Source organism: Camelus ferus, chromosome 1 (assembly GCF_009834535.1).
Source record: "Camelus ferus isolate YT-003-E chromosome 1, BCGSAC_Cfer_1.0, whole genome shotgun sequence".
Taxonomy (NCBI): Eukaryota; Metazoa; Chordata; class Mammalia; order Artiodactyla; family Camelidae; genus Camelus; species Camelus ferus.
This window is the reverse complement of record NC_045696.1, coordinates 32736153-32762481: the sequence shown is the minus strand read 5'-3', so window position 1 is coordinate 32762481 and position 26329 is coordinate 32736153. Positions and strand designations below refer to the sequence as shown.

The window sequence follows — 26329 nt, the reverse complement described above, 5'->3', positions numbered from 1 at the left end:
TGAGGTTGCAGGATGGTAACACTTCTTTGTTACCACCATGGGATAGCACGATGTCCATAATGATTTTCCAACATGCTGCCCACTTCTTTGTTAATAGTCTCACAAATACAGAGAATAAACTAGTGATTACCATCAAGGAGGAAGAAGAAGAGAGGGGAAAGGGGGAGGGGAAAGTTAGAGGTAGAGGATTAAGAGGTACAAACTATTATACATGAAATAAATAAGTTATAAGGGTATATTAAACAGCACAAGGAATATAGCCAACATTTTATAATAACTATAAATGGAGTATAAACTTTAAAAATTGTGAAGCACTATGTTGTACACCTGACATTCATGTAACATTGTACATCAACTATACCTCAATTTACAAAGTTGAAAAGAAAAAAGAAAAGTTACTGTAGATATCAGTCCTTATAAAGACTCTACGTATCTACCAAATGATTTCATTTAGCTCTAGCTCTGAATACTTAAGAAAATCACCTAACATAATCCTTACAAACATAAAAATAACAGTAGACAGAATTTAACATGGACTTAGTTATAAGCACATGCCTTGATAATTGCAAGGGTTGGTCAAGTCTTTAAAAAATACTTTAAGAAATTTTTTTTAAGAAATGTATTAATTTATTATATTGTGTAAATTATGAATAGCAAATGGATACTTCAGACGTGCACTAAAATATCCAGTGCCAGCATCAAATCAAAACTGCTGCAATATCTTAACTTAAACAGATGTAAAGCTGTGCTCTAGGAAAATCATGTTCAATGACTCAAGTCTCTTTGGTGATGGCAAAATTCTGATGTCAAACATTTACGTGAGAACTTTGAATAAAACACCCTTGAAACATGAGAGTAGAAATAAAGTACCATTTCTTAATGAATGGATTTTATAAAATATGCTAATTTAAATGTCTCATTAAAGTGATAAATACTGCAAGATAATATCTAACCATGCCAAGAATATCTTTAAAAGTTTAACTGTTAAAATCTTGAAGACAGTTAAAAAAATATTTTCTTTTGGAAAAATGAAGCTTAATTTACAACTGGCTCACTTTCTAGTGAGGTATAATATGCAGTCCTTCTCATCCCCAAACATACTCCCTTAATGGATTTTAGATTCACTGACTAGGGACAGGATTAGGGTTAGAGGTTAGGGTTACGGTTAGCGTTTGGGTTAGGAGTTAGATTTAGGGGTTAGGGGATAGGGTTAAGGTGAAGGTAAAAAATTAGATGCCTTTTCAAGACCACTGTCACTGCCCCCTTCCTGCCTCAGCTCTGGAGTTTCTCCCCTGATGACTGACTCTCCATGTTTTACTATCTCCAATGTTAATCTGCATCCTTTATTCATGTTCTCAAGACTCCTGGCTAATTACTTCTTTAAAAGATCTATTGCACTTACTTTAGTTAATTCTGAGCTCTTCTTTTCTCTGAAATCCAAATCCAATACTTATATTTAATTTTGTAATGAGTCTTCTGAGAAAGAGAGCTGTAAGTGTTTACTTTTCATGAATCGAGTTTTCACTAGGCTTATTAAATTGTAAGATGTGGTAAATAGTGTCACATCTGAAGTTATGTTTGTGCCCCTGTGGGTAAGCAGATTGATAGCAGGGAGGGGACTAGCTTAGTAAATTAGCTGATAAAATAACAGCCCCAATTTTTTTCTCTCAGTGTCACAGCAATATCAGAGCAATGTCCAAAATTCTTAACTATCTTGTGCCACAGCATTTGACATTTTTCCAACCTTAAAATAGGTTAATAAAACCTTAAAATAGGCTTAAAAAATAATTTATTGAAACATAAAACTGTCCAACTAAGAAATCTAATTCTTCTTACCACTGGGAAAAGAAATACTAAAAATGCTTCCCCTCCTATTTTTCATATGTATTACAAATGTATTTAAAGAACATAAAAATTGAATGTTGAATATATTTGCCATAACGCCTGAGGTTGTAACTCAAAGTAATCTTCAGTGAATCACAGAATGTTTCAAATATGGCAGGAAATCAAGAGGAAGAGTGTTGGTGTGTTTAGTCTAACATTTCAGCCTTATTCCCAGATTTCCAAATGCAGGATTTAAGACGGAAAGGCATGTAGGGAATTTTAGAAAGGGGGGGGGGGTGACATTAGAAAATTAACTAGCTGAGAAGACAACACTCACATTTCAGAAAATGCTAACCTCAGCATCAAAATAAACTCATTCAAGATGAAAACATATTACAAAAAATGTAGAGTTAGCTAGAAAGTCACCAGACATTTTCAGCAAAATGAAAATGTATAATCAATGTTGAACTTTTGATATTAAAAAGAAGAGGAATACAAAAAAGTGTCTAAAGACAGTTCAACAAATTTCTCAGAGTGTGGCTTTTAAAGTGCTTCTAATTCATATCTAATGGAGAATGACAAGAGTAGTGCCTGGGAAAAGCAACGGCATGACCTTACAGGACAGCTTTGCACTTTGCTCCTGATGATCAGTAAACTGAAAACAGAACAGTCAGATACTACTAAAACAAAACAAAAACGGTAAAGAGAGTAAACAAATAATGACAAAATTGATACCAAATGTATCTTCAAATCCTTCCAACTATACAAACAAAAATAATTATAGTAAAAGTAAATATTAGCACTTGAAACTGAAAAAAAGTGGAATGGTAGAATCATGACACATTTACTTTTTTTCAGTTTCAAGTGGATTCCTGAACATCTGCGTATAAAAATATTCCGGATTTAGCGACAGTGACTTTGCTGTTGCATGCCTTCCCTGCACGTAGTCACACAACATAAATACACAAAACGTGTTTATTACTGCATGGACTTCCCTGCCAGTATTTTTTTTCTAAGTCATTTCCACAAAATGTTCTAAGATACAGATATATCTTAAATTGTATCATTTTAGTGGAGGTAATACTCTCTTTTTAGATTGGCAATTTATAACAAAATTGATCTGCACTTCATTAAAGCATTTAATAATGAGAAGATAAGTAGGAAAAAATAGGTTATACTAGAAAAGTAGAGATATTACAATAATTATCATGCTAATTATTTTCATAACAATGAAGCCCATAACAGTTCCCTTTCTTCTAAGGTTGTAGTAAGGATGAAATGAGATAATGGCTGAAAGCGCTTAGAAAAGCACCTGCACTTAGTAAGTGCTCAATAAGAGTTAGCTATTACTGTTTTCATTAATGATATTTATAGTCCTGCACTTACAGCACATCTTAGGCTAGCTTTATCTATGTGTAGTGCTTGAATGTTTTCATAATTCATATATTCAGACATACAGTGAATACCTGTGGATTACTAGGCACTGTACTGGGGACTAGTAGAGTTTCTTACAGTTTATATAAGAAGATAATAACAGTTTATGTACAGAAGATAAAGAAACATACAAATAAAGACAATCAAGTGTAGTAAGCGTTGTAGTCGAGGAAGGCCAGGGGACCATGGCAGCTCATAAAAGAAAGCCATCCAAATGGGATGGGGATGAACACAGCTGTGGAAAGGGAGTAAACCAGGCAGAGAAGGCTTTGCAGAGCAAGTAAAACTCAGCCATACGCAATGTGACTAACACAGTCCCCCTCAAAGTCTTCGCCATCCCATTTGCGTCTAGAGCCCTGATATCATTAGACTCAGATAAGTGAGCATTCAGCTGGAGTAGATAAAGTCAGAGTTCCTGCGCAAACACAGATACCCATCAGACACCTGGGTAGAGAAATAAATTGACTAGAAAGGAGAGACAAGGACAATTTAAGCTGTTTTGCCCGCTTCAGTTTCTTTTGGCAATGCTGTGTGCTAATTTTTTTTAATGGCTGTCTAGACATAAATGTGATAAAGTTGATTAAAAGAATTCAATGAACTTTTCAGTGCTTTTATTTTAAAAGCTAACAATATTGGGACCTATTAAGAGTAGATGACAAGAGTAAGGCTTTGATGTGTAGAAAAGGAATGTTCTTGAAGGTTTCATAGAGAAAAAAAAATCCTGAAAAAGTCCCATAAAGAGTCTTCTTTACCCACTAATGGAGTTATGCTTCAACAGGAAAAAAAAAAGTTCCCAATTTATAAAACAATTCCATACTCATGAATTTTTAAAGGCACATTGAAATGATATTTGATATTATAGTAAAATGTTGAAAATTAACCCTATTTCTTTGATTCAGATGCCATTATAGCTTATGGAAGAAAACTTTTTTACATCAAAGTTTTTTTTTTTTAATATATCAATTGTTATGCTTCCTTGTATTGGGCCCACATTAGTTGTTCTGAATGCTGTCTTATAGCACATAACCTATTAGAAAACTTTCCCAAATGCCACATAATATATACAAACACATGAAATTGATCACACTAGATCAATTTTGATGATCTCATAAAGACAATGATGAGATCAATGACACTAATATGGTCCAAATTTTTCATAAACTTGCAAACTTTTTCATTCTACTTCAAACAATGAAACAGTCTTCATATTATATCTTTGACCACTGATTTCTATTTTTGTATTGCACCCTGCTATCATAAATGTCAAATATCCTTTGCTCAGTTTTAAGGCATTAGAACATCACAGAGGACTCAGATTTCTGGGTTGATTCTATGCCCCTCATCCTCTCGTTCCCACTGATGGTGCCTTCACTTTCTCCAGTGCTCTGTCAATCTCTCACTATTGACTGTAAGTGTCTTATTCACCCTTTCCTTTTAAATAGAGAGAGGACAATTTATTCCTATTAACCTACAAACATTTGAGGAAGTGTAGAGTAAAAAAGAGTATTTGTCATGCAATATGAAGATAAAGGTTCTGTAATGTGTGAACTAACTATTCATAGATAACCCTAAAAGAAATTACTTAACGCTTTTAGCCATATATTCCTCATCTATAAAGCTACTGTCTCACAAGGTTGAATAAAGGGTAATTTAAAAAATATATGTAAAAGTGCTTGGTAAACATTTAAAGGTCAGATAAGTAGATGATGTTGTTTGGAATACTTCTGGTAGTTACTGTAATATGGTGGCGGAGTTTTGAAATACGATTATTGCATTTCTTTCCTGTATCTCCTAATCCACCTACGTCTCCTCCTCACTCTACCCCACTGTCCTAAACTCGGTAGTAGTTAGGCTGTTCAGCATCATGATACAGGGAAAATATGTATGTTCAAACATTATAGGAAATGAAGTTTTCCTGGTTTTCAGATTTTAAAAGCCCAGATCTTAGGAAGTAAAAATTTGGACCTAAACAAAAGATTTGGTAAGAAACATGATGAGGGTGAGTTGGGGAGTTAAGACACATCCACAAGAAGAAAAACCCATGAGTAGGAGAGTGATTTGGAAGTAGGGCCAGTCAGTCCCTGAGTCACGGGAAGAAAGAGAAGCCACAGATGGTTGTGGGGATCCTTGAGCAACTCCAAGTAGTTCCCAGAGCTGGGAATATACATCAGCTATTTACCTCAGTTGTGAAGATAGAATGTAAACTATACGTTTTTCCATATATATAAATATAGATATATCTCTCTATATATCTTGTTATTTCTTGTAGTCTTCCCATCTCTGCTAACAGGAAAGACATCCTTCCAGTGGCATGGACCAAAGTCTTGTAGACATCCTTGACTCATTATTTTCTCTTGCATTCTGCCCACAAACTGTGAGAAATTTCAGCTGGCTATCCTTTCACATCAACTGCAATTTCTTCTTCACCAACTTCATGCTAGCACATGATAAATTACATTTGTGTCTCTACCCCCAACACAGCAACCAGACTTTAAATGCATAAAGCAGATCATGTCACCCCTTTGCTGGACATCCTCCAATGCTGTCCCACTGACTCACTGTAAAAGCCAAATCCATGAGCTAACTTACCAGGCCCTGTGCAACCAGGTCCAGCTACCCATCTGATTTCATCTACTCCTCTCCGTGTCTTCCTTCCTTTCTTTCCCTGCCTCAGTCTGCTCCACGCACACCAGACACCTTGCTTGTTCTTAGGGATACAAGTATATGCCTGCCAGACGTGCTTTGCACTGGTCTTATTCTTTACACATGACCCTCTTCCCTCAATATTCTCATGGTCTGCTCCCTTGCTGCCTTCAGTCTGTCCAAATGTCATCATCTCAGTAAGGCCCTGCCATGTCTAATTCATCTAAAAATAGCAATTGCCCCACCTCCAGACATGTCCCAACCTCATTTCCTCTGCTTTCTTCAACTTACAAATCACCTTCAAATATAACTATATTGTTCTCTCATTTTGCCATGCTGTTGTTTGACTTCTCCCACTAGAACATATATTCTATAAGGATAAGGATTTTCTCTTTGGCTTCATTTTCCACTTCACAGAAGCACCTGAAACAGAGCTTGTCCTACAGTAGGTGCCTAATAATTATTTTATAAGTTGATAAATAAGGATGAAGTGCAATCTATTTAAAATATTATTTTATTAATATTGTTTTAAAATTACATCTTGTGAATTTAAGCCTCTCTTCCCTTCTTAAATCCACCCTTGGCATGTTTTAATAAATGCTTTCAAATCTCTTTTCAGGTGATTTTAATCTTTGTGTTTAAATCACTTTCACTGTCAAGCTGCTGTTCTGTGCTATTCAGTGTATGAATTCCTGTGCCTGAGTTTGTGAGAATAAGGCTTGCAGAATATGCCACCAAATACAAGAGAAGGTGTGAATTCCTTTTATAGCAGGATCAATAACCATCTGAATTGGACAGATTAAATTAGCCACAGGCTGGTTTGGAAGCAGGAGGAGAGATGGACAGCTTCTGAGAGTCTCTTGTAGTTCTACACAAAGTGTTTGTTAAAGTTTCAATGAGAAAAAAGGCACTAAAATGCAAAGGTAAACATTCTGCTGTAAAGTGATAGAGACAAATGGCCTTCTACTGCACAAACCTTTTCAGAGATGGTATAGATCATCTGCATTATGTTTTTGTGTTGCCTGTGAAAGCGATGTGTGGAGAAAGGCACTACTTGAAATTCAATTCCAATATCATGTTGGCTGAAAAGCTGTGCTTCTTAGTAAATCCAACCAAATACACTGACATTTTCAGAGTGCATCTGATACATTTCAATAATTAATTCTTAAGTCAAGAAAGAGTCAAGAAATCAGATGAAGAAGCACAGTAGGCTGAAAATTGCCAGTGGGAAGAAAAAAAAAATCAGCCACAGATAGAACCTTTTCAAGCTGAAAAGAGGTCAGTGGGATACTACTGGGAACAGGGATAAAGCTTCAGGGGTTTTTATTATTATTTACATAAACCACCCAGAGAGTAATGTGAGCTGCCCTGGCCATAACTTTGCAGAAATTGGTAGGCTCAGAAAAGAAAAATGCAATTGCATCGTAGAAAGAACTAAATCAATGAAGTACATATATAACAAGCTGTCGGAGGAGAAAAATCTCACACAAAAATACATTATCTTTTAAAGAAAACAGATGGTGGAATGATGGTGCTGCATATGAACTTGAGAACTGATCCAATAAGCCCCTGCCACAAAGTTGTATCTGTTTTCTGTAGGGGGCCTTTATCTTTCGTTGGGAGAATGCCACAGCATTGCCAATTGAAACACTGGACTTATATTCGTAGCTGAGTATTTTTAAATATGGGAAAGATAAATTTCAGATCTGTTTTGCAAACACATTCTTCATGATATCCCAGGTTATGTATTTTTATTTCTGCTCCCAAGTATTCTCAGATATTATCAATAAATGCAATGAAGTATAATTTATATTACTGATAGTTAATTTAAAAATACCAATTCAACTTATTTTAGCATCTATTTCTTAAAGGTTTATAATGGAGAGGCAGATATACTCGGATCATTATATTCAGTGACCTATTGAGATTATTTATTTTTGCCTATTTTTTTAAAGTAGAGTTGATTTACAATGTTGTGTTGGTTTCTGGTGTACAGCACAGTAATTCAGTCATACATTTATATATACATATTATTTCTCATTATACGTATTACAAGATATTGAATATGGTTCCCTGTGCTGTACTGTAGGACATTGTTACTAATCTATTTTATATATAGTAGTTTGTATCTGCTAATCCCAAACTCCTAATTTATACTCCCCCTTCTGCTTCGTTAACCATAGTTTGTTTTCTGTATCTGTGAGTCTGTTTCTGTTTTGTTCATTTGTGTCATATTTTGATTCCATGTATTGGTGATATGTGATATTTAGCTTTGTCCATCTGATTTATTTCACTTAGCATGATGAGCATATTTCTTTATAGTGGCTCTTAATACAAGGTCTCAGGAAAGGTTAACGCATGGAGAAAGATATATATGCATAGCATTTACAGTTTGCTTTATCAAGTGAAATTCACCTGCTGAAAGTAAAAGCAACCTTTACAGTCAAATGCCCACAACTTGGCATAGGAACCACTAGGTGACACTATCATAATGCTAGTTCTGATCAATAATCCTAAACCTCTAACAGGGAAAGTAAAATAACAATACACTTATTTTAAGATTCTTGAAATGTCAGTGTGTGCTCCTGCATTCTATAATCTGGTAATAGGAAATGAGGGAGCGTTAGATACTCCTAGACAAAGCCCTTTGTATTCCTAGCTGCTACACCTGTGCTAAACACATAATAGGTAGTCAACTTACTGGAAAAACATGTATCTTATATCCGGAAAAACATATATCTTATATCCCTCAACAACTTTTAAGGAAGTAGTAATTTGTAAAAAGAAGTGTTTTGAATTTAGAAATTCACTACATGATTCCTTATAATTCAAACGACTTGTGAAATAGTAATTTCCAATTGTCTCTGTGAGCCCCAGGATAACTTTGGCAAGAAAGTAAATTATATATGCTTTAGTTCCAATTTTACTTCTAAGTAAGTGAAAGAGTAAAATATACAACTCAAATGGATAGAGTAACAAGTACATTAGATTTTTAAATCTCAGCTTGAATAATAAAAGGTGGTTGTGGCATAGGTAGGAAATTTTCCATATGTGAGATAATCTGTTATGTGGCAACCAAATTATAAGAGTTACTCTATTTTTTTTCCTTTGGCAAAAATAAATTATATAAAACAGGAAGGAGTAAGTTTACACTAATGCACTTACCAATTAAAAGGAGAAATTTCAAAAATACAAACAGGGCAGCTATGGCTGAAATTAATGTCCTTATACAGAAATAGAAGATTGTATCTAAACATCTTAGATGTTCAGCTCAAGTGTTTGAAGAATTTCAACTTGTCTTTGCCTATGGCTCTATTAATTCCTATAACAGAAATGAACAAAGCTCATGGCATGATTCTATCAAATTTAACTAAGTGATACTAGGTATCTCAGTCAGTAGCTATGTGAGAGGCACATAGAAACAAAAAGGGTCTGTCCATTTGCAGAAAAGGGAAGAACTCTTGCCCCGGACAAGAATTATTGATGCCTATTTGAACTATTCTGGAAAAAGCTGCTAGAACAGGTGGGAACAGAATTGAGCTCTGAATGGGGAGAATGATTTGAAAGTGAACATACATATTAATATCAGATATGAGGAATTCATTCAAGCTGGTGAACTGCAGAGTTGCTTAAGAAAAGAAGGAAGTTGGCTCCAAGTGTTTCATGGTAGGATTGTGGGGCAAATTTCTTGTACAGGAAAAGAACAATTAATGGAAGAGAGCCAGCTGACTGAGGGATTTGAATTTCTTAAATATGGATGTGAATTGTTTTGGTAATTTGAAAAAAAGTAGGAAATATGGTGGTAAATGGCTATACTGATACAAGAAGAAATTAGGGCCTCATATTCCACATAATCGCAAGAAGGAAAAAGAGGAGGGAGAAAGCAAAAATGAAGACAGAGAATAAAAAGACAGTGGAACCGGTAATGATAATGAAAGTACCAAGGTGGAGCGAAACTTTTGGTCTCTCAAATAAGAAACCTGAAGAATAGTCACTGAAGACTGAAAAAATGGTTACTTAAGCAAACTTTTAGAATTAGTGTGGAAAAGTGTGAGTTACTTGGTCTCCATGATGTCTGGAAGAGGTCAATATACCTGATCTCTTACTGAAGCTACTGGATCAAATACTATTACAGCTCCCATTGGGAAAAGGCATGCAAACAGGGAATACTGTTTACCTACTGGAAGAGTAAAACATTCTCTAAGTTAAAGTGAGTAGGAACAGCACACTCTATACACAGACAACAGATTTTTCCAAGGTAAAACCACCTGATTAAGTAAGTCTATTTGCAAGAGTAAGAATTGAATGTTTTCATCTCATATCAGAGATCACATTTGCCCTTTGCATATGACTCTCAATAACTGAAATAAACAAATAATAGTTTTGAATGAAGATCTGGATGTCACGTCATGAGGTTTAATAAGAAGAATTCACATTTTTAAAATTTTATTTTCTCACATACCTCTTTTTTAAAATTTTCAGTTGTCTCATGAGATACTTATGTTTTAATTTATATTTAGGCAATTATTACATTTTATCTATTTACAGTGTTTCCTCACCTGTAACTATAAATGCTTTGATATTTAAAATTAAAGTAGTTTCATTATCTTTCAGAGTAAGAGCACTCACTCTCTTACACTGCATTCCTCACAGTAAATGCAACTTACATTTTATATGTTTTTTTCATTGATTTATTGTCATCTTATTCATTTTCCAGCCACTTTACTTCCCCATAAATTACATCTTTTCTCTTTATCAATTATATATCGTTAATTTTGGATCTGTCATTTATATTCGTACGAACTACTGATAAAGCTGAGGCAATTAGATAATTTTCAAGGAAAGCAAATCCTGTCCAATTTGTTTAAGCATGAGTGATAACATAAAATATATCTTAGTGTAGTCATTTCTCTACCAGTTTCAGAAGTGATAGTGTATGACTGACATCTTAAAACTTACTGCCCATATTTCAATCTATTTTAAGATGACAGTCTCTTTTAAGGTTACTGAGAACTTTCCAAATACAAAAGCAGCCTGATTTTATTCCCCCCAAATTTGTTTTGTATGTAAATCAGTACTAGTCAAAGTTTAATAGTAGAATATATAGACTGATAATGCAATCTTCCATTCCATTATGCTATGTGGAAGTCAATGATAAATGAGATAATCTAGGACAAAATTGTGATGTTAATTTTCTTGGGGAAAGTTTTTGCAAAAAGCATTATGCAGTCTTTTTTTTTTTTTTAAAGTCCTGAAGACATATTCATTTCTACAGCTACACAGAGTTTATTTTGAATCACTGATATTGACATGGTTGCTAAGATTTAGATTTGATTTCAAAATATAAAATATACTATCACTATTTTTGACTAGTGACTTACACATAAATTTGACAAATATTCTGGAAATGAATAGATGGATAATTCTATGCGAATGAATTACTATGCCACTAAATGCATTTCTAGTTGCTACATTTTAAAACAGAATAATTGGAGTTGATAAGAAATGCTTTATTTCAGCCTATCTGTTACTAGACTGTGAGTAAATGGGTTTTCTTTTGTTTTATTCTAAGAAATCTCCTAAAAATGACTAGGACTTTTTAAAACTTGGCTTCTCTCAAATTGTCTGCTAAAAAAAAAATAAAAAACAAAAGGAAAAAAAAAGACATGGGGTGAATTATGATGACTGAAATAGCTATAAAAGAAATACTCATTAAACACATATTTAGCTCTAATAAATATGGAGTCAAACGATCATGCTGAAATGACCTCTTGACCATGCCAGATATATTAAATAACATTTATGTGTAAAAAATACCAAAGATTTTGTTAACACCTCCCAAAAGGCTTATAAGTAGTTTTAAAATCTATCTTTAGCTATATAGCTGTATCTCACCTAGGTCTAAATTTATCCCCCAGTTTTATAAGAAAGAAACTATTTCACGCATGAAGAGTAACTTTTATTTGCAAATAAGCAAATACCCAGTTTTCAATGAGTCAAACATCAGATTACATAAAAATATCTATCTCAATTTTTAGGGGAAGCTGTATCCTGATATACACGGATTTAGCTTCCTGTTTCCCAGTTTCCATTTGAATATGCTATCACAAACTAGTTTGCCTGCTATTGTGAATACATATTACTGGGATTTCTAAACTCTGGTTAGGCAGCTGAGAGATTTGACCGTCTTTCCCAAGATGACTTCTGGATGAGTTGGAAGACAATTACTTTATGAGCTATTCGGTGGCTTTTCAAGCCAAACAGTATTCCTGCCTTGTGTCTAGACAGCATGCTTACTGAGTGAACCCAATGCCTGTTGGATGATTATCCCATCTTGGATAAAACAGATTACATGTTATGAATTTGGAATCTTACTCTGCCAGGAGGCGGTTTTTATTTGGCCAGGATGGGAAAACACCTAAGTAGTGAGTTAAATTAATGACCTTTTTGAAGCTTATGCCACACACATTATTACTGCTTTGGTGTCACTCAAATAATGCTATATTGAATTATAGCCAGGAATCTAATGCATAAGTAACTTTTAATCTGCTGTGTTCAAAATAAAACTAGAATATACAATTAAGATTTGCAATTTTTATTACTTTTAGCATATTATTCCTGACAAGTTTTTTTAAATGTAGTTTTCTTCCCCCTGATTTATTTAGACATGGAACTTTTCAATTATTTCAATTAGAAGAATCAATAATATAGGTAAGAAGTATTTTGGGGAAAGAAGATGGAATCTAATATTTTTCTGATAATACAATTTATAATTCTTTCCTTCACTTTCACTTCTGTTCCACAGTACAACATAAATGTACTTTTCTGTGGGTTGACATATTGACAAGATCAGGACTATCATTCTAGGTTTCTGCCTTTAGGTCTGCAGTGTTGATGACAATGAATAGGAATGAAGAATAATAAAGTATTTAAAACGTTTCATAAATATTTAGAGGTGCTTATTTAATTCATGGTTCAGTTTTGTTTTTTTTCCTGCTAAATGTTTCAACTGTATTTTTGAACAGATTTCTATGCTCTCAAATCTGTCTGTTTCTCCTTGATGTTACTACTAAACACTCTAGGCCAACATTTCTCCAGGGACTGCTGCAATTTTCCAGACAATTCAACTTGTCTCTTTGTCATCTACAGTAATCTCTTCTAATTTGTTCTTATGAATATCCAGTAATCTCAAAGTATAAACATGAGAATATTTTACCATCCCCACCCCTATTCCATTTTAAAATCTTTAAATGGTTTTCCATTGTTTTTAGAATAGGAAAAACAAAAACAAAACTCCTCTATAAGAGAAACTTCAAGCCACTGTGTAGGACATTACATATAGAAGACTCCATCAAAAAACTGTTAGAACTAATTAACAATTTAAGTAAAGTCGCAATACACAAAATCAATACACAAAAATCAGTTGAGTTTCTACATACCAACAAACTATCAGAAAGAGAAAGTAAGAAAACAATTTAATTTATAACTGCATCAAAAATAATAAAATACCTAGGGATAAATTGATCAAGGAGGTGAAAGATCTGTATACTGAAAACTATTAAGACATTGATGGAGAAAGGTGAAGAAGAAACAAGTGGAAAGATATTCTGTGTTCGTGGATTGAAAGAACTGATATTGTTAAAATGTCCATATTACCTAAAGCAACCTATGGTTTCAATACAATCCCTCTCAAAATTCCAGTGTCATTTTTCACACAAATAGAACAAACAATCCTAAAATTTGTATAGAACCACAAAAGACCTTGAATAGCCAAATCTATTTTGAGAAAGGAGAACAAAGCTGGAAGCATCATGCTTTCTGAGTTCAAACTATATTACAATGCTATCATAATAAAAATAGTATGGTGTTGGCATAAAGGTAGATGCATAAGAGAATGGAACAGAATGGAGTCCTCATAAATAAACTCATGCATATGTAATCAGTTAATTTTTGACAAAGGAGCCAAGAATATACAATGGGAAAAAGAAAGTCTCTTCAATAGATGGTGTTGGGAAACTTGGACAGCCACATGCAAAAGAATGAAACTGGACCCCTATCTTACAACATACACAAAAATCAACTCAAAACAGATTAAATACTTGAATATAAGACCCTGAAACTATAAAACTCCTAGAACAAAATATAGGGAGTAAGCTTCTTGACATTGGTCTTGAAAGATACTTTGGATTTGATATCCATTCTCAATTGACCTTGGCTCCCACTGATTCCTCCACAAGGACTATAATAGGCTTTCTTTCTGTTACCATTACCTTGACTTAGGAAGTTCTTTCCTCACTTCTTTGTATACTTAGTTCTGCCTAGTTCTTCAGCTCTCCTCTGATCATCACTTCCTTCAGGAAGTCTTCCCCAGAGCCTTATTTTACTACAGTATATGTCTCTGCAATCAGATATTATTACACCATTGTACCTTTGTTTCACAGTGGCAGATTTACATTCCTTTAGGTGCATAGTTGATTAATCTCTGCATTTTATACTAAATGACAATTACCAAGGTTCCCAATGACTGCCACTGCTAAATCCAATGGTAAGTTTCTAGTTCTCTTGACCAAGAACACTTAACTCAGTTGAACACCATTTGCTTTTTGAAAACATTTTTTTCACTTATCTTTTTTCCTTCTTCTCTGATTCCTTTGCGTGTATCTCATCATCTGTGTGATTTCTTTAAGGGTTGCATGCTGGAAAACTCAGTCCTAAGATTTTTGTTTTCTACTCTATACTGATGTCTTAGATGAGTTCATCGAACTTTATAGCTTTACTTATTATTCATACATAAAAATGTTCACATCTTTTATCTACAGTGTAGAACTTTCTCCTGAATTTCATATTTATATAGCCAATTTCTTCTTGTCATCTTCACTTTGATGCTTAATAGGTATTTCCAACTTCACTGAGTTCCACTGTTCTATCATGTTCCTCCCAAAGTCTCCACCACAGTGTAAATGTACCTATGTCCTTCCAGTTCTTCAGGCAAAAGCAAAATAAATAAAGCATGGAAATCATCCTACACTTCATCCTTTATATCATGCCCTATTTCCAGTCAGCAAATTCTACTAAGTGTAACTTCAAAAGACCATTTCTCATCACCTTCATTGCTATGAGTTAGTTCTGCTACCATCACCTGTCCCCTGATTATCTTGAAAAAGCTTTCCAAGGGTAATAATTGCAATCTGTTTTCACCAGAGTATCCAGACAGATTCTGTTAAAATTACACCAGCACATGTCTCTCTTCTGCTTAAACTTCCAGTGGCTTTTCATCTCACTTGGAGCAAAACAGAAATCCTTACATGACTTGGGTCCTCATTCCCTCTTTGACTTCCTCTCTTATTTACTCTCCTAAGCTCAGACTTTTCTCACCACCCAGGGCTGTTGAATGTTCCTTCAACAAGTTAGGTGCCTTACTAGCTTAAGGCCTTTGCTCTTACTGATTCCTCTTCTTGGAATGTTTCTCCCAGATGTCCACATGGCTTGGTCCCTCAACATTATTCTCTCCTCAAATGTCTCCTTTATCAGATCTCTGTTCAAAATTAAAATTGCCTGCCTTCTATACTCTACCTAAGCATTCCTGTCTGTTTTCTGCTTTATTTTTTCTTCATAACACTTACCACATTAAAACACACTACAGTGTATAACTTAACTGATATATTTGTGATAGTCTCTGGCAATGTTGGATAAAGGGATGAATGAATGAATGGCCCATAAGTAAAAAAAAAAATAAAGAATATATATAATATATATTTCCTCCCTATTATATCTTAGCAAGGTACAGATATCCAGTAAAACTTTATCAAATTAAGAAACATATTTGCTTTACTCCCTTTCCAAAGATGTTCAATAAGAAAAAGCATAAAAGGAGTATCCTTATCACAAGGTCTTTCTATGCACATGGATCACTGACACAGGTAATCAGAGTAAAGGCCACATTTATTTATTACTGAGTATCACGTTCCTGGCTCTGTGATAGTGCATTATTTACTAAATTTACATCTGGATACCAGTTGGCTGTTTTAAAAGTGCCTTCATATATTCCTGTGATTGTTGTAACTCTATGTCTAGGTAGTGCTGATATTTTTATCCCTAATTTACTGATACAAAGAGCAAATAAATCGTAGAGGAGATACTAAACCCAGGTACTCTGATAACCTCCAAAGCCTTTAACATTACACTCTGCTAGTGATAAATATGCTACATTATGCTGTCAAGTTAAAGGATTTTTTTCCTACTAAAAACATGGAACCATCACTCTATCTGATTTGAAATAAAGAAGTCAAATTTATTTTTAGTGTAATTTAACTGTTGGCCTTATAGCACTTGTTGTGAAATGCTCTTAAATGCCTATTATACATTGATCACTTTATTTCTCCTTATTATAGACTTTTTTCTGTTTAGAAACCTGTAAGAAGCCACAAACCTTGGGATTTTAATTACAGACTCTCTAAAGCCCCACACAGCAGCTGTAGAATAAGCAAATATCAATTTTATTAACATAATGGAATGACATAAACCAACTGAATGAACTGAGTCCCAGAAGATCTTGTCTTTCAGATGAGATGTGTTTAGATAGAATAAAAAGTATTACAATGATTTATTTATGAAGGAAATGAGGATATAAACTTAAAGTAGCAATGCTTAAGCTAATTTCTAATTGCTCTACAAAGCTGTACCCTGTTTTGGTGGTAAATGAATTAAGTTTATCCACATGTCCACAGGAAAGTGCAAGTCTGTATTTGCATTTCGAGAAGAAAGAACAGAGGGGAAAACGAAGCTTCATGAAATCAAATAAAAACAATATTCTTTTAGGTTTACAAATAGAGCATCCAGAATGGTCTTTTCAACCCAACACACACTAGTCTGTACTTTGCAACACGAAGAGGGACAGTTACACAACAGTAAGTACTGAGATGCTCCACAGAGCAAATACAGTCAAAACCCCAATACAGTGAGAAGTAAAAAACAGAAACCAGGTCAAATGAAGCTGCAGTTTAAAAACAAGTAAAATTACATACATTTTGACCCACTGAATCATCTCACAATAAAATTTTCATGAACACACTTTTTAACCCTGTTACACTCTTCTGAGTTCAACATGTTATATTAGTTACGCCTAAAGCTTTTCTAGAACATTAGTCATCTTATTGAAAATTAATTATCTCCTCACTTTCTCAAAAAAAAGTAAGTGAGGTTAACATAAGGTGAATGAATGAGAAACCCAGAAGGAAAAGAATAAAAAACAATGAGAAACAAGTCTATTGGGATAATATTTTCTTTACCAATATATCTAGCAAGGTAGGTCCAATTTATTTGTTCCTGATAACATCACCATTCTACTTTACTCACATTCCCAGGCCTATTCCTACCTGGGTGGATGGGACCTAGGTAAATGCACTTCAAGAAATGAAAAAGATTAGGTCAACTGCAATGTTGATTAACCTGTTCTCTTTAGAAACTTTAATAGATTAAAAGCTTGAACTCAGGAGACAGATTTGGAATTGCTGCCCTGCCTCTGACTCATTTCGTGAACTTAAACAAACTTCTAACTCTGCTTCATTTTTCTCACTTTTAAAAATGAGGACAATACTGGTACCCATCTCAAAGAGTTTTATGAAGACTAAATTAGAAAACGCACATGTGAAATGTTTACTGTAATGCCTGGCATATAGTAAACGTTCAAGAAATATTAGCTGTTATAATTATTGTCATGTACTTTTTTAAAAGTTAGGGAAAGGTTGTAGTGATAAATTATATCTTTAAAACATTATGGCACTATCACACAGAGCAACATCTTCAGCAATTTTCCTGGAGAAGTGAAATGAACTAGAAGCTGGATTAAGAAAACAACCTTCTACAAGGTACCATCTCAGTGCCTTCCCTTAGTAAATATGTTACAGAAACATAACATGCTTTTACATTCCCTTACATATGTCTAACACTCCCAACATATTTCCTTAGATGAGCTTTGTGTGGGATAAACAAACATAAGCTTCAGTAATTGTTTCTTGAGTTATTTTTGATGAAGATTTTGTAGCTGTTACACAAAAGTTTAAATAAGTCCTTATATTTTTAAAATTAAAATCTACACATAGTTCAAAAAAAGGAGTTAAGTGATATTTTCCAAAAAAAAGTTATATAGCCTTATTCCTCAGTTTCTTTACTGATAATAAAAGCAAGTAATTTTTGTTTTAAGTATTATATAAACCTTTCTGTGACATATTTTTTATAACTTTTCTCTTTTGACATTAAGTTGAAATTCTTTAATGATATTTATATACTTTGGATTTTAATATTTAAATGTGAAGAAAGAAAAAAATACATCTATTTGGTGGATCATTTACATTAAATTATACATGTTTATTTTAATGTTATAATAAATAGAAACACACGACTGCCACCATCAAGATGAAATAAGCTGGTACTCATACAAAAATTGGAGTTTGGGACTTGTCTTCAACTACATAGCTTTTTGTTTTGTTTCACTTTATTTTCTACGAATATTATTTAAATAATAGTAGTAATGATAGCAACCATAATGATAGGTAAATTTTACTGAGTGTTTACTATGTACCATTTCCTAGGTTAATATCTTTTTCTGTTTTTTTTTTAATATTTTTTATTGAGTTATATAGTCAGTTTACAATGTTGTGTCAATTTCTGGTATACAGCACAATTTTTCAGTCATACATGAATAAACATATTCATTTTCATATTGTTTTTCACCGGGAGCTACTACAAGATATTGAATATATTTCCCTGTGCTATACAGTATAAATTTGTTTATCTATTTTATATGTATCTGTCAGTATCTGCAAATCTCGAACTCCCAGTTTATCCTCTCCCACCCACCTCCTCCCAGTTAATATCTTTTTATATATTATCTCTTACAAATGTCACAACTGAAGGTTGAATGAACTTAATCAATTGTCCAGTTTCTCAAATCAGGTAAGCTGAAAAACCAGGATTTGACCTATGCCTAGGTGACTACAAAACAGAACTTCAAAATATATAGTGAATATTGCATAGGACAGACTGAAATATAGATGCCCCACGTAAGAAAAAAAATCTCAGAATAGTTAGAAGCTATGCCTCAATTTCAATTTCTTATGTGCCTTTCAATTCACCCTCAAAAGGTATAAATATGATGGGAAATGAGGCACACTAAATGTCATATTTGTCAAATATGAGACTTTTTTATTCACACCTGAATAATTTATTTAATAATATTATGTATGACTATTACATAAATAGAATAAATTGAAATTGAGTCTTCTCTAAACTACATATATCTCAGTTTCAACTGCTGAGTGTCCTGCATTATCTTTTAATTCTTATACAAAGTCAGAATAATTGTACTAATTTTTATATGAGCACAAATTATGATTAAATGATTACAAGTAGTATCTAAAATCTGGTATTCTAGAAATGGCATAAAATGTTATCCCCACTATAGTTGTCAAATTTTGAATTAAAAATAAAGTCTAAAAATCAGATTGAACAATAAAAATATATTTACTGAACTAAAACTATTTATGAATTGTATATTATTCTGGAAAATAAATCATTAAGATACATTTAGTCTATAAGTTTGTAACAGAGTGAAATGAAATCATTTTATTTAAAGAAATTTTAGTAATACTCTAAGGTACCTTTTTCTCTATGTGGCAAAGCCTTGATCAATAAGATGTATGAATGTAGGGTATATGAATGTAGGATAGACTGTAGTGTTAACATACGAATGCACTGCGATATATGAAGGTAAGACAGATTGCAGAGTGTTGAGAATTGAAGCAGGAGACAAGTTACAAACTACTCCAGGCAAGCTCTGAGGAATGAATGATCTGAAGAAGAGGAATCCTTGCAAATGCTTCTATTCTCATAGTAAAATTAGGACATAATTAGGACAGTAATTTTATTCCTATAAAATTAGGACAGTTTGATCATCGATTGGTTATGGGGTTAACTCCTCCAAGATGTTTCAAGTCCCTTAAACTAGGAAATTAGGCAAATGAGATGACACAGCAAACCTCGAGGGTTCAGATTTGCAAAGAAAAATTAGAGTTTTAGCCTTTAATATTCAAGTGGAAGTGTTCAGCAGGGTAATGGGAATGTCAGATAGGAGCTTAGTAGTAAGGTCAAGTCTAGAAAGGTGATAACTGAAATCAACTTAAAAAATTTAAAATAAAACTATTATTTTGATTGCAAGCAAGAAAGATTTGTATAGAAAGCTTAATTAAAAGAAAGTTGTGTCAAAGACCCAAAGGACAAAAACAAAATAGAACCTTATGTTAGAACAAGGGATTTAAGCACCATGAGGGCACTCTCTTGACCTTTCACTCTTTGTATATTCCTGCTTCATTCTTTTTTTCCCCCCTCAGGCTTAATTCTTCTTATTCAGTCTACACACAAAAAACAATGGCCACAAAGTGTAACAAAATTGATTCCCCATTTCTCCTCCTTTCTCTTGTTCCCTTTCAGTTTCCTCTGTCTCCTTTCTCCCTTCTCAGTTTTAAGTTTTTTAAGGGAAGAATTTGATTGTATCATTTATCCTTCTCTTAACAGTCAACAATGGTGAGGAACATGGGTTGTGCATTTACAATCATGTAGAAAATGGCTGCTTTTAAAAACTTTTGTAGGAATCGAAGTTCATCTCTCAAAAAGGATGTGGAGACCTGAACCATTACTGTGAGAAGTGATTTCAAGGATCAAATATATAATCTGAATGAAACCTGTATTTCAGAAGAAGATAGAAAAGGAGAGAAAGAAAGAGGCAAAGAGCAGTTATAAATAAAATTAAGTCTGTACAAAGATACTGAAACCAAAGGAAATGGAAAATCAAAAGAAACAGTACATTTAGATTTAAAAAAAATTAGTAATATCAGAATTGTGAAATCAACATTGGTTTTAACCACTAAAGAATAATTAGTGATATTCAGGATGACAGTTTCTGCATAAAAAAGATGACACATAATTTGATGACATTCAGATATATTCTGTTTATGCTACTGCCCTCAGATACTGGTATAATAACCAATATTTTTTTTCAAAAATGAAAGGGAGAAAATTAAGTTAATTTTCTATGCTATTACTAATAGCTGCTGACTTTAAGTACCCACAAATTGTTGGCTTTAGAGTTTAATAATTTTATTGGGAAGGTGATGTCAAATTTACCAGTCTATGGTTTCTCGAATGTAATTCTTTCTCCTTAAAAAATATCTGAACCCATTTCTCTCTCTAATGTTTCTGAACTTCCCAACATTAGCATGATTCCATAAGGATAAATGAATGAACTGTGATTCTCTACAAACTTCCCTGGAGTCCCTGGGATGTACCTTGCTCAGGCCAGGAGAATGTAGTAGTTTTAAGCAATCTGTTCTTGTGTTATCTTGGGTTTTATTTTCCTCGTACCCAATGTTTTTTTTCCTGTTTGAAAACCATTTGCCTTGACATAGAAATTGGACAATAAAAGCATTGAGTAGTTCTTTCTATTATCTACATAATATATATCTGTCTCAATTGTTAGAAAAATTTTCAATTTCTACTCGAGGCATAGTTCATCTTATAAAGTGTTATTTCTTGTCTCTACAACACCCTACAGATGAAAAAATATACGCATAGGGTAAACTATGTCCTAAAGCCCCTTGTAGGCTTGTATACAAGTAGAAAAAAGAGATTCAAATAAAACGGATAGGTGTGGAACAACAGGGATGGTGATGTGGGACACTCTAAATTGGGCACATAAATATGTTTGCATTGCAAAATCCTAGCCAGTTTGAGTCCTGATGTGACTTGACAGACACCTGTAATATAATTTATAGCTGTAATCCTTCAGTGGTGAATTGGTTTCCTGTATTTAATACTTTGTAACCTGTGTATTATAATTTAAATTACTGTTCACTGATTTTAAGAACTGTCAAGTGAACATAGATGTGATTATTATGAGAGGTTTTATATGATAAAATGCAGTGATGACTCATGATTACTCCACTGCCTACTGCATCATCAAATTTATTTTCTCCACTCTTATAAAACCACAGGTCTTCTTTCAAAAGGTGTCCTCACAATATGAAATGAACTATACTTATCCCTGCTTCTATACCTTTACCTACACTTTAAAATTCTTTTTGCCATGAACTACTTTCTTTCTATATCTATCCTACCTATCCTTCAAGAGTCAGTTCGAGCCCCACCTCCCACATAAAGCATTCTCTAAGAGTAAGGATACCTCAATATATACCTCTCGTTAAATCTTTTGACACTCAAGTTCTGCATCCCACCAGTAACACACTATATTATACATTGTTCTTAATTCTTCATTCCTAAAGCTGTACATCTTAATTTTTATTATGTAAATATATTTCATTAAACATGTATTCATTATCAAGTAATTTCTTAACTGTTTTGTGAATGTATTTATTTTTGTCCACAATCAGAAGATTACTGCGGCAAGGACTACGTAAATCTTCTAGCACATTTATTGAAAAAGAGACTAGGCTAGATGTGGAGGATTCAACAAAGGGTAACAAGATATTTGCCATCTTGCTCTTTACATTTTTAGTATTCTATAAAACAAATACACAGCTAGGAAAATAATAGCTATACACTAAATGCTTAGTCTTATAAACAGGGAGCAGTTAACACTCCCAAGATGAGTCTGTGTGTAGTGTGAAAACTAGTACCTGGGGGAGAGCAGGGCTGGAGGGTGGCCTTATGGTAGATGTGCATATGAGAAGGGAAGAAAGAGACAAAACCACCTGGCTATTCCTCCTAAGGACAAAGGAAGGTATTAGGCAGGACAATACTGAATGATAAAGAATCAGAAAATTCTCCTCAAAGAAGAAGCAGGTCTGTTAGAAGCAAAAGGAAACTAGCATTGTTTAAAACACTAGTAGCAGCCAGAAGTTTACTGTTGTTTTAAATATTTTACTTAATCCTCACAACCTTTTGAAGTATTTATTGTTATCACACTCTGTGGATAAGAAAACTTAAGCTAACAGTTACATGACTGGTAAGGTTATTTCAGTTTGCTGTATAAAAATAAATGAAAAAGGAAATACATATATTTGCTATACAAGAAGGAGAAAACATTTTTTAAATATATAGATTGTTCTAGAGAACATGAAGTAAAAACACATAACCTATAAACCTATGCAGTATCATGTATATATATACACATATGTTTGAATTCTACTAAAACCATAAAGACTTTGACACATCAAGTCAAAAGTCTTTTTCTTTCAGGGAGACATTCTTCTGGCATGAGAAGAGCCTATCTTCTCTCATGAAAATATATTTTCAGGATTCTAGTAAATGCAAACTTAACACAACTAGGAAATGGAAGAAACATCATAAATAGAAAACTGGAGTTTATAATATTCAATTTCTAAACACTAACATTTTCTTTTCATATAATTCTATGAAGGTATGTTCAATTTTGAGGCTTTACATCAGCTTTATTTTATGCTGGATTTTTTTCAATTCTCAATTTGATCAAGAAAACTAAAGTCAACAGGCAAAATTTTAGGCATAAAAACACCTTATTCCACTTGGAATAAAGTGGGAAATAAAACAAGAAAATAAGCAAACTCATAAGCAATCATGCAAACAGAGACATATATCAGAAACTGAACAATTAATATATGTTTGTATCTGGAGCAATGTACAACTAGTGTCTATACACTGGGCTGGTATCATCACCAACAGAACTGGCTCTATTGTTTAAGATGACTTAGAAGACTGAGCAGAAGACAATCACAGTGAATCATGCAGAATGGACAAGAGCTCACCTTTAACTTTATTCTTTGAAGCAGCCGCTGGTACCAAGGAAAGATTGCACAAGGAGAAGAGAACAAACATATTAGATTATTAGACAGAGCCTCTCAAAAGAAAAAAAGTCATGTTATTATTATTAGTTAAAGTCTAAATGATAAATTTATGATTACATGATCAATACACTTTAGATGAATATGACTTACAACAAAGAAAATGACAATTGGTTATATTTTGTTAGTATATGATTAAAGTCCTTGAATAAGAAAGAATAAAAGATAGGAGCCACAGAGCACAAATTCCAAATACCAGAAGGCATCAGATTTTTTTAAGAACTATGTATCTTTCTTTCAGTACGTTGTTTTTAACTTTAAGCTTTAGTTAATAACTCAATTAAGAATACTAACATACAGTTTAAATACATTTCGTATTATTTAACAATTAAAACGTAATCCATAACTTTTGGATAAATCACAAGGGCAGGTCACTTGCATTTATTGAGTGCTTACTAAATGTCAGAGATGAGGGTTGAGTACTTTACATACATTTCCACGCAATGATCTCAAGAAGTAAGTTTTGCTATCATTGCCTTGCAGATGTGAAAACTGAAACTTCGAAAAGTCAAATTACTTGCTGACTATGGCACAGCTGGAAAGAAGCAAATTTGGGATTTGATCCCAGGTGTATCTGACTCTGAAATCTGCGCTCTAAGATACTACCTTATACTGCTGGGATTTAATGCACTGAGTCAACAACTAACCGAAATGCAAATATCAGGTCTACAAGCCAAAGCAAAATCGCACGATGCGTTAACCTTCAGCTGTTTGGTGCTTGATTGAACACACTGCTCATGAAACTAGAAAACTTCATTACTCTAAATGGCATTATTTTCATTAAGAAGTCGAAACTTCAGTTTATTTATATCTAGTGGTAAACACTATTTGGGGCAGAAGTAAATTTAATGAGGAAGTTAGTACAGTCCTAATAGGAGAATTCTTTACTCAAAGGAAGACCTCTTGACAAAATGCATGATCAGATACCTCTAAACACTGTGAAGCAGTATGTTCTATTCTGACTTAAATACTATTTAAAAAGATTGACAGAAGAAGGAGTGCTCTTTCATTCTCTAAACGATGTTCCAGATGAAGTAACACATCCCCTAGTTGGGAAATATGCAGTCTCCAGTTTGGCATACTGACCCTCAGTGAGGTTTAATTTAGATTGTAGATATAGTATTTATGATCAGCATATGGAAATTTTTAATGTACACTTTATTCTTTCAAGTCACTTAGAGTCAAACAAAAATTTCTAGCAAGTCTAGGTACAGGCCAGACCACTCACAGAGAACTTCATTTCTATCCACAATCACAAAAACTATCTTACTGTTGTATTATCTTCTACTAGTTCATAAAAAATGTACATATTTTTAAATAATATTTTTTTCAAATAAAAATATATTAAATAAAAGCAAAACTATTTCAGGAAACCTTAAGTCCTGTCATAATTCCATTCAAACTCTGTTTATTCCACAACTTTAAAATGAAAAAAAGTGGACGGAGAGGAAGAATGTTCACAATATTGCTATGAATATAAAATTTAAACTAACTTAAAAAAAAAAGACAAAATTAAACTACCAACTATTTTGGCGATATTGTTCCTATGATATAACAATTCATAACAAACTTTGTAGTCCATTAGATTCTCTAAAATATTTAATATTAAAACTTAAAAACCTTAAAAGTCATTTTTTACCAGGAAATTTGCTCCAAATTAATGAATGAAGTGCTTCTATTCCTTTTAGTTTAATATTGACAGATGCCAAAAATAAGAGGGGACAAAGATAACAAAACAGTATCTCATCCTTCTCCAAAAGCTGCTGCTGAAATAATCAATATTAAAAGTTTTCTGTTATAAAAATAAATTTTGCTATTCTTATAAAAAGAAATAACATGTACATTTTGTGTATTTTGTTTCCAAAAACAGGATCATACTATATACATTTCTTTGCAGCCTGCTTTTCCCACATTTTCCAGGTTAATACATGGAGTTCTAGTGCACTAATTTTAATAGTTGTATATGTTTCTCTAGTGTATATGAACTATGGGACTATTTCCCTGTTGATAGATAATCAGGTTATCTTTAGTGTTTTGGTTTTTTTTTCCCTGCTAATAAAAGTACTGTAATACACATCCTGTGTCACATCCCTGTGTACTGTACTGGTGTTTTGCTTCTGTAGGACAGATTCCCAGGGTTTTTTTTTTTTTTTTTTCCCTATATTTCTATCCAGGAAACCACTGACAAGATGAAGACCTTAAATACTGCAGATGGAACTGTGGAGAATGTTTGGGAGAAAAATATGCAAGTATATGAAATGTTCTAAAATAAGAGGAAATCAGCAAAAAGAAAAAAGAGAGAAACAGAAGTACAGAATCTAGTGTTCCAAATAACTGCTACACCACAACCTCCTCCTTGGATCTTTTAAACCACAAACTGTTTCATTTAACTTTTCTTACTTTTTATTTTTCAGTTAAAAATTCCATTTTTAATTCCTTGGTAGAATTTTAGTGGACTTCAGAATTCTAATCATTAAGAAATTATTTTCATCTTGTGTATTGTTTTAAGATTACACAGAGCTGAGAGACATTTGTAG

General features: G+C 33.2%; 1 protein-coding gene across 4 annotated transcripts in view; it reads right to left on the bottom strand.

The window, feature by feature from the left end:
* CADM2 (cell adhesion molecule 2) overlaps positions 1-26329 on the bottom strand; it is a 948208-nt gene that overhangs the window by 255126 nt on the left and 666753 nt on the right. For 3 of the 4 annotated variants that reach the window (XM_032477416.1, XM_032477431.1, XM_032477436.1), the window contains exon 2: positions 23697-23723. The exons of the other annotated variant lie outside the window; for it this stretch is intronic. In XM_032477416.1, coding sequence (XP_032333307.1) covers positions 23697-23723 — 27 coding nt within the window. The remainder of the gene's footprint in view (positions 1-23696; positions 23724-26329) is intronic. 4 annotated transcript variants of the gene reach the window in all.